Source organism: Cupressus sempervirens, chromosome 9, assembly GCF_028749045.1.
Source record: "Cupressus sempervirens isolate cs-2001-9-10 chromosome 9, ASM2874904v1, whole genome shotgun sequence".
Lineage (NCBI taxonomy): Eukaryota > Viridiplantae > Streptophyta > Pinopsida > Cupressales > Cupressaceae > Cupressus > Cupressus sempervirens.
The window spans coordinates 234,163,472-234,173,817 of record NC_143126.1 but is presented as its reverse complement, the minus strand read 5'-3'; the positions used below and the strand labels follow the sequence as shown (position 1 = coordinate 234,173,817).

Below are 10,346 nucleotides of genomic sequence, written 5' to 3'. Positions count from 1 at the left end.
AGTTTGCATTAACTAAACCTACCAGCTACTACAAGAGTGCGAAGCTGAAGTAAATTTCCACATCACAGGGTAGATGGAGATGAAATTAATGAGGAGCATCATATCTGAAACAATCCTCTGCACAACCAAAGCAATTGTGGGCAAAGGTCTCTTACAACTTTTGAATAGTCTTTTTGAAGAGTCTTAATGTTCTAAACCAATTGATTGCCATGGAATGATTCCCTTATGTACAGAAAAGAATTCATACTGTGAGGCCTCACCCCGACCTTTCGTAGCCTTAGTTGTTACTGTATCATTTTGGCACTCACGACCCGAGATGTCAAGACATTATCTGATGCTTAGAACATATTATATTATTTCATGTTTGTGATGTTACTTTCAGATATTTGATGTTTGTCATTTAATGTTTTATGTATATGTATGTTGATGAAATCAGTAAATGTAGGATTCATACTTTGATTTACGAGATTTTAATGGTTAAAAAATGAGAGAAACCCTGATTGATGTATGTTTCGATTTATGTGAATTTTTGATACGTATATACATATATGCATGTGATTTTATGAGACTATTGATGTGTGCAATGAGTGTGCAGATATTTTAGCTGAGACAACCAATGGAGGAACAAAACTGATCCCTATGTGCTAATTTTGGAAACCTTGTTATTTGTAATACAAGTATTTTAAATTGAGATGTATGTATGTATCCTTATGTGATCAATAAATGTTAATGTTCATAACTATGTTCTTTTAGTGTTGCTTGACACTCGTGAATTGTTTGTGCTCTTTAGTATGCTAGTTAGGGTTAGCTATGTAACTCATGGACCTAAGTCGGATTAAGTTAGTATATTTTGCTAATTTGGTTCTTAATCGAGTTTAATCATCCTTATTCAAGATTAGTGCTTAATCTTCTTTGTGAGAATTGTTAGATGGTCCTATTTAATTCCTAGCTTTTGTTTGGCTCTAACCTATTCCTAAGGCTTTAAAACATGAAATATTTATACCCAAGGGGTATGGGTATGGGTTGGGGGTCTTTTCCAACCCCTAAGCCCCTTTTATTGACGTTTGAGGTCACTCAAAAAGTCTCTTTTTGCTTTTGTGCGAAAATTGACTATGGCTACCATGAGTTTCATCATCTCACCTCCTTTTAGTGATTAACCATAATGTGGGTTGAGTTAGGAGTTTCTAGAATTGTAAGTGGGTGGGTGAAGTTATTGATCCATTGGGTGGTTGAGTTGGAGGCTTATTTAGAGGCCCTTCTTGGACTAGTGGAGGTGGTTACCCAATCTCTACATTTAGAAAGGAGTCTTGGAAGATTGAAGCAAGGAAGGAAAGAGCTCTTCTCAATTTGATCATTTACCATAACTCTTTGGTGAAGGTAGGGATTCTTCACTCCTTTGTATTTTCCTTCATGTTGTCTATGCTTAAATCATGTATAAGTTGATGTGGTGTTCTTTTTTTGTGCTTGTTTGTGTGTTGGGATGGGTTGGAGGGATTCTTGCTTGTTTCTTGATGCATTCTTATTCTTGTCTTGGTGTTTTGTGTTTTGAGAGAATTTCGTGGGATTGTTTTGGCATCACTCACCCTTGGATAGGGAAGAAGTGGTCATGTAGGAGGGTAGGGCCTTAGTTGGACCTCAATGGTGAAGAGTCTCCTTTCATGGTGAGAGGAGGGAAAAAGGGTAGGGTATATGGGCCCCTACTGGTAATCACATACCTTGTTGATATTGTGAAATCTTGAATATGGAAAGGAATGAACATCCTTGTGATAGTAGCCTTGAAAGGGCCTTGTAGAAGAATGGAAATTCTTGAAGTTTTAGCCCCAAAAGGGTTATGGTATGGTATGGTGATTGACATTTCCCATTGAGAAAATCCACCTCCCCCCTAGTTAGGTCCTATGTTTGGATCTATTGTGTAAAACTAGGTTAGGATGTATGCTTGAATTGTTCTTGATGTTGTGATGATTTACCCAGGTTTAGCTCTTGTTCTCATTGTATTACTTGAAGTTTTTGAAGTATTGGGAGAAAGCACTTGTGAAAGATTTTGAAGAGATTTCAATTGATTTGAAAAATTATGGAAAATGTAATTGAATTTTGATGTATTGGCAGCAAAAACATCGGGTTTTCTTACTGGTTCTTTCCTGATTGAGCCTTGAACCGGGATGAATAATAGAGAAAAGAAAAGATTATGGGAATCTCCTTGCATTGTTCTCATGTGATTTCAAAAATTTGCATATGTAGGTGAGAAAATAGAATAATAGATAATGCCCTTGAATTCTGAATTTCCAAGTTTCAATTATGTAATGAAAAGCAATTGGATATGTTAAAGTTTTTAATTTGATGTTATAGGTATTAAAAGGAAATGGAAATACTACATTGTAAGCACACAGTTAATTCTCTCATTACTAAGTTTCATAGTTGACACAATCGAATTTGATTAAGAAAATCTGCACCACTTTGTATTCAAAAATAAGGAACGTACACTTTTGTTATATGATGATTGTTAAAAACATAAATTATAGAAAGAAATAAGAATAACCATATTCACATTTTGGTACGAGCATGTTGTCCCTAGGAAGAGAAGTTGATAAATCTATGTAACACATGGTCTTCCCATATGTGAGTGATTATGTCTTTACACCAACCTAGTTTATGCTTGATACTGTGTTGAGAGTAATTTGAAGGAAGAACTGTGTACCTTGATACTCCTTTAAGAATGATCAAAACATTATCATCTTGATATTTTTTTTATCTTCTCAGTTTTCTTAAGATTAGGTTTAGTTACAATGTTTTCTAGTGATGTGTTCAATCAGTCATAATAGATAGTTAATGGGTATGTAAATGGTTAAACTAGTAATATGGATATCACTGAAGTGCATTACTTTTGATGTTTCATGAAATTTGTTAACCAAGAATTCTTGTAAGATCCATGTAGACTTATATTGAAACTTCAATAATTGTTTATATTAAGATTTCTTAATTAAAATGGGATTTCTATCGTTAATGCAATGTTAGAACATTAATAACTTGAAAATTAATTTGGTCACAGAGAGAGGAGGTAATAAGCAACGTAATTTTTATCAAATATATATATAGGAGAGACCTATAGAAGTATACTTAACAATCTGGAAAATGTATGGGTTGTCAAAAAGGGGAAACTCAGTCTATTACAGACATATAAAATAATAGCCTATATAAAATATCATTACTTTGATGGCAAGTGGAAGATATTTATTTTTAAAAAAAAACTCACCTTATTTAAATAACAAGTTAGGCTTTAGTCCCTCCATGATGCAACCCCATAGGTGGGATAGTTGCACAATAAATGTGATTTGAAATGCATAATATTCCTTCATGCATCTACCCAGTCGAATCCCTCTCCAAGGCCATCCAATCAACATTAAATTTGGGAAATGTGAATGTCAACAAAATTACATAGGCATAAATGCCTTGAGATACGTATGGAGACCTTCCTTTCCAAACCATGGAATGGATTTGACTTGTGTCAGGCTATTCAACAGCCTCGTTTATGTGAGCAGACTAGAGCTCCAAATTTAGATTCTTTACTGAATTTTCTTACACCTCCTCACAGCCAATGAAGCTCCTTGTCTCATGATTTAATGGGATAGGTGGAGAAAGATATCGACTTTATTGGGTTTGGGTGAGGAGGAGTATATAATGCAGTTTGTACTATTGCAAACCTGACGTGTGTTGGGGCACGTGAATTGCCATATTTCAAACAAAAAAATTATCTTCCAAACCCAACGTGAAGGAGAGAAAACACATGCTTTGGAGGAGCATAGGCCAAGGAAAATAGTAAATTATTTAGCTAGGTTAATTATTATGAAATATGTTTTCACTTAAATGTAAGTTGGAAATATAATTAGTTTTAGTTTAGATTTTGTTATGGTTAGTTTTAATTTTAAGTTATTAATGTATGATAGTTTAAGAAATGGTTGAATTCGATGCTAAGAGATTTAGTTTGGTTAAGTTAGTTTATTAGTAAATTTAATAAGTAAGATGTAGTGTAGTAATTGTTATGTTAGATTATTATTATTATTTTAATTGTTTTAAGTATTAGTATATTTTAATCTATTTTTAAAAAAAAATTAGTTATTGGTATTTACTTGTTTTGAATGTAAATATTTAGAATGTTTATTTTTAATAGATTATAGTTTTAAATAAATTGTTATTAGAATGAAGTGCATTTAATTGTATGTTAGACGTTATTTTAGTTAGTATCTTTTTTAGTTAATATGTTGTTTAAGTTAAGTAGTTAGCATACTTAATCCGTCTTAAAATTACTTGAGATTTATTATAAGTGGTTATATTGTTCTTAAATCGAAAGTTCGTATTATTTTACCTTGAAATGCTTTAGGTTAGTAAAGGTTGTAAAATTAAGTGAGATTATTAGATTAAATTATAATGTTGATTATTCATCTAGAAAATTGTTTTGTATTGTGAGATTAGAAAATTTGATTTAATCATTCTAGTTATAATAGATTGCTCTAAAATTAAAATAATAACGCAGCTATTGTCGATATCAGATTTGTATCGAGAGTTCAAATTTAACGATTCAATTCTTCCTTAAGACTATAAACTTAAGATGTTATGTAGATAACTTATACTTTAACCTTGCACATATATATATCAAACTTATAGTTTGTTTATTTATTATACTTTAAAAAAAAAAATTGTGTGAACTTATACTTTAACCTTGCACATATATATATATATCAAACTTATAGTTTGTTTATTTATTATTCTTTAAAAAAAAATTGTGTGTGTTTTTGCCCTCGTAATTTGGACATAACACATACAGTGCAAACAGCAGCAGAATTGGTAAACATAAAAGAGTACTCAATAAATCATTGTGTTTGATTTGTTCTCTCATCCCAAATCATTACCACTGCAATCAATCCAGAACCAAAAACAACAGCCATATAGCTATAAAATGGTCTGTCAGTTGAGCTCTCATGATTTTGAGAGGCATGGTGTTTTTGGCTGAGAAGATGGTTTACAGCAACGTAAATAAATACTCCGCAGGCCAAACCCATTGTAATTGCAGAAACCCAATCTGCCAAGCGTCCCGTTGTGGTGGCATCGATTAGAATCCCGATGGTAACACCGATTGGGGAGGATATGGCAAATGCGAAGGAATAGGCGGCTGTGGACAACAATGGCCTCTCGGGAATTAATTGCAACAGTGCTACACCCATTGCAATTGCTGCAAATAGCTTATGCAGAGACACTGTCCATAACGCTTTCCATGTTTGTGCCTCCGTTTCTGTGTCACAAATCGGCTCCTTCAATTATACACAAGAAAAACAGAAGACAGAGATAAAAATCTTTCAAGACAATGCAACTTTCGTTATAGAATTTATGTTCAGCATATGGAAGATTTAAGCCCTAAATTATACTTCAAACTATGACAAAGGAGAAGAGAATTTGCCTGCAACCCCTATTGAGATTCCTTCGAAGAGAGAACGAAAACAGAGTGCCAAAATCAGCAATAGACTGTCTCCCAATGAAGCTGAACAATCTGTTGGTGCCTTCACCTTCGCTTCCTGATTCAAATAATCACACAGCATGAACCAACCGATTGATGATTTGTACAGTTCATATGGAATTGCAATGACCTTGAACACTGCATATTTGGGGCTTCTGGTCTGATTTGGATATTACACGTTGAGTACCTGGATTTATTTGGGGTTTTTGATTTTAGTCTAATATCATTAGTTGATATCGGGCTCCTGTTTCGATTCCGATTTCATATGTTGAGTTACTGGGGCTTCTAATTTGATTCTGAACAAATGTGATCAGACAATTTATTAAAATGCTAAATATCAACATCAATAAACTTTTAGTTTTGATTGTGTAATATTCTTTAGTATCAAGTCGATAAACAATTTAGTTTTGATTGTATACTAATTTTTAGCATTGAAACCAAAAACTGATATTGTGCATCATATCTTGTGTTATACTATTCCTAATTTGACTCCAATACCAAATTCACTACTGAGCTTCCGATCTGATTCTGATATTATAAGTTTACAACATATACCTGTAAGTTTCTGATGTCATGGGCTGAGTTACAGGGGCTTCTGTTTTGAACATTAGATCATATATTGAGTTACTGCGGCTTCTGATTTAGCTGGGATATTATATGTTCAATTACTGGACTTCTGATATGACTGTTATTTCTTCTGGATTTGTAAAAATCTACCATCATCTTCTGATTTGGCTGGGATATTATATGTTCAATTAGTGGACTTCTGATATTAATATTATTTCATCTGGATTGTGAAAATCTACTATCATCTGATATGACATTCACTCTTTGAACTCTCTCTTTTATTTTAGATAGGACTTGAACTTAAGACCTTCCAATTGCTCTAAAATTCTCTTCCAACTGAGCTATTTGACCATTTTGACCAGTTCATTGTAGGTGCAAGAGCAATTATAGTATTGTGTAAAAGGTCAATCAGTTGAATTTAAAGGTCCACTTACATGCTCAGTCTGCCAAAAGTTCTGTCAAGCCAAAGAAGTTGCCCTAACCGAAAATTTCATGAAATTACACAGAAAAACCTAATTCGTGCTCAACTGACCTGAGAATTGAGCGTCCTGTCCCTGTTACGCACAGGGGATTCTCCTTGACCTACATCTGGAAGTACAAATTTTAGTAAATTGTTAAGACATCCGCAAATAATAAAGGGCAACAGATCTGTAAGCAACGAGAACAAAAACTACAGTCCCACCTATTTTTTGCAGGGGGAGAGGTGCCTGCACAGGAATAACTTCTATTCTGCCATTAACCCAAGCGACAACTAGGTCACCCAGCATTGTAAGCAAATACCCCGCAGTACAGAGCATAAACGCAAAGGGATACTCTTTTTTCGTCAAATCTTTGAATGTTTCCGCAGAATCCTTCAAGAAATGCATCAACGCCGTCCCCAAGAAAACCCCTCCTGCGAATCGGGTTCCCAGCGAAATAAACATCTGATTCCACTTGAAAAAAGCGGGAGATATTCCTCCAGCAAAAGTCACAATGAAAACAATAATGAGACACAAGATTTTTGCCAGAATCAGAGATTTTGCTCTTAAATTTGGCTTTGTATCCCCATTCTGCTCATTGGCTGATCCAGAGCCTCCATGGGCTACAATCAGTAGAAATAGTAAGCCCGCAACCATAATCATAAGACATTTTATGGACATTTTTGTTGTTTGCAAAGCTTATAAGTATTTTGATTACTGATTCAGAGAACAGGATTTCAGTTTTCCTGTTTGTTCAATGGGACCTTCATCTACTGGATTACTACCTGCTAAAGCAAAAGTAGTTAAATAATTTGGCTCCGATTGCATATTTGCGTGATTCCGTTTGCCGAACTTGTCAGGAACGGACAATCGATGATGTACAGAATCCATTAAAATAGGTTTTGTCAATATTCTCTATCTGCAGAGTCTCTGTAGATACATAGAAAGCGACGAAATGGTGTGTTTATTAAACGGGCGAGCACTAGTATTGCAAGTGTCAATAGAGAATATATTGTCTTATAGTTATTTCAAAACATAAATATTATAATAATAGGAAAAATTAGAGTGTGTTTGATTCAATTTAATCTTATCAATGCTATTATTAAGCTGAGAGGCTTTCTACAGTAGCAGCAATCTTCAATGTAAACATTTTTCATTTTGGATTTTTTTTGAAAAAATTGACATTCATTTACATGTCAGAAAAATAAAATAGAAATAGATTAAATATAATTATAATTAAAATCATGAAAAATACATAAAGGAAATTGAAGTAAAAATGAGGTAGATCAAGAGTCTCGAATCATTTCCTCATGCCTCTTAGACTCACATAAATATGTGATGATGGCACTTCGAGAAGGATATCTCTCGGCTTATTTTATATATATTAAATATATATAAGCTAGTATATATAAATTTGTGTTGTTTTATGTTTTATGTGGTTGACTATTATTTATAGAATTATGATGGCTTATAAGTAATAATATCAACAGATAAACATTGATTTTGTAAATACAAATAAGATATATAGAAAATAATCAATTTAATTTATCGCACATGAAATATGATGTAATTAAAATAAAAAATATGTATCTTGATATCATAGTTGTCCATATTGTATACTTCTTTTATTTAAAATATAAAATATATGATTGTCAATACTCATATTAAGTCTTTAAAACTATAAAATTTAATAAAAAAATATTATTATGCACTTAATCATCTTATAAAATCTAATTGAAATTATTTTTAAAAATAATTTAGGATCTTCGACTTGTAATGGTCATAAATCATCATTTCTAATAAGTAATTTCTTACAGAGTCTAGAGAAGTGGCAATTTTACCTCTTTGCTTTATATATTGTACCTTTATGTTTTGTACAATAATTATGCTTTTAGTTAATAACAAAAAACTAATTGCTTATATTTTAATTAGCATACAATAAATATATTGGTTTGACAACTCAATTATAAGTAATAGAAGTGGCTAATGACATAAATAAGTTGTTAGTCTTATTAATAGTGCATATTATTTTTATCTAAATTTCAAATATAAAATATATGAATTAACACCTAAAATCCAAAATGAACTTTCATTAAGGGTCTATTTGTTTACTAGAATTGGGATGTGAATTGATGTTTGGGTCAGTGTACAAAGTTGTGGTACCAAAAGGGGGGTATAAGATGTCACTTTTTTTTTTTTCTAAAATTAATGATTTATGAACTTCAACGAGAGTTTGAAGATAGTTATACTAAAAATTTCAAGATATGACTGATACAATAGTAGTAGTCCTCTGAATCTAGTTTCTAAACTACTAATTTTTTTTAAATGGTGGAGTTTAAGGCCCTCAAACATGGGGACCATAGAAAGTGGTATTGTTTTTTTAGTAAAAACATAATATAGTGTGAAGTGTGGTCCCCCTAAAATCTTTTTTTTTTTTTTTTGAAATTCTTTAATCACTCTAGTTAGAAGTTTGCTAACACCACTTAGTTATCTCATATTATTTGAGTAATTTTTTAATGTATATATTATTTTTTATGAATTTTTTTAATTGAGCACATCCCAAAAACATGAAATGTCTATGTGCTCCCCCTACAAATTATTGAGAACTAATCAAAAGTCAATATATATTTTTTCAAAGTGTGTAGAATGGTGTCTAGTTCCTAAAAAACTAACTTGTAGCAAAATCTAATGAACGAGCCAATATCTAACCCCCAAATACTACATGTTGGTGTTTGAGAAAAAAATGGACATACTTTCAAAATAGATTATAGTTGAAAGACTTAAAATAGTCTAAATTCAAAATAAATGATATGGTTATATAGCTAACATTGAGATCTGCAATGTCATATAACCTGATTTTATTGATATTCAACCACAAATAAACTTGATGGAGAGCACACAAGAAAAGTTATCCTTTTTTTTAATATGCTTGTTGGAAAACATGTCTAAGACCTATTTGAAGCCCCCAAGCCTTTGGGTAGGATCGCCAAGGAAAATCCAAACCTTGGGCTTGGTGAATCATTAAAAAGCATGCTTCGCCAATAGCACTAGCATGCTTTGAAAATATAGTGGTTTTTAAATAGCACAAGTGCACTATAACATGAGCACACTTTCAAAATATAGTAGTTTAAATAACACACACATGCAATATTGGACACTTCAAATAGGTCACACTCGTGAAAATTTGAGCACTAGAATCATATACATAACATATAGAACATACACTAGAATATAAAATATACTCTAAAATATAAAATTTAGGGTACACTCATGCCAATTTGAGCTCTCTCTCTCTCTCTCTCTCTCTCCATGTCCTTAGATATATTATATGATCAAATGGGTCACAAGGGATCATAAGATATCTTGTGTTCCATTTTGACCCATTCAAAGCATTATATATGTGCTAAGGTGTCCTTGCACCCTTAAAAGAAACATTATTTAATTGAATGGGTCAAAATGGGTCATAAGGTAACCTTATGACCACTTTTGATCCTTTATACATTTATTAATGGATCCCTCGGCCCCTTAAGATACACATTATGCAATTGAATGGGTCAAAAGGGGTTATAGAGTACTCTATGACCATTTTTGACCCACTATAACATTAAGATGTGTGTTAAGGTGTCCTTAGACCCTTTTGAACACACTTTATGTGGTTAAATGGATCAAAAGGGGTCATTGGGTACCTTATGGCAGCTTTTGACATGTTTGAATAATTATATATGTATTAAGGGCTACTTAGACCTCATAAGACAAAAAATATATGATCAAATGGATCAAAGGGGTGATAGAGTGCCCTAAGATCCCTTTTGACC

The 10,346-nt window shown here is 32.5% G+C and overlaps 1 protein-coding gene across 1 annotated transcript; it reads right to left on the bottom strand.

Annotated features, from left to right (window-relative positions):
• Nucleotides 1–4,865: 4,865 nt before the first annotated feature.
• Nucleotides 4,866–7,212, bottom strand: LOC149538358 (zinc transporter 11-like). Its single transcript, XM_089802456.1, has 4 exons — nt 6,756–7,212; nt 6,606–6,661; nt 5,450–5,564; nt 4,866–5,284 (listed from the first exon to the last, which is right to left on the bottom strand). Exons 1-4 carry the CDS (start codon nt 7,210–7,212, stop codon nt 4,866–4,868), a joined length of 1,047 nt encoding a protein of 348 aa, XP_089658582.1.
• Between the last annotated feature and the right edge of the window lie 3,134 nt (nt 7,213–10,346).

Bases quoted from the DNA above. Each gene is read 5' to 3' on its own strand.
- LOC149538358 (XM_089802456.1), bottom strand. From the start codon at position 7,212: ATGTCCATAAAATGTCTTATGATTATGGTTGCGGGCTTACTATTTCTA. The intron at 6,662-6,755 runs GTGGGACTGTAG...TTGTACTTCCAG, and splicing joins TCTCCCCCTGCAAAAAATAG to ATGTAGGTCAAGGAGAATCC. The intron at 5,285-5,449 runs GCAAATTCTCTT...TTTGTGACACAG, and splicing joins AATCTCAATAGGGGTTGCAG to AAACGGAGGCACAAACATGG.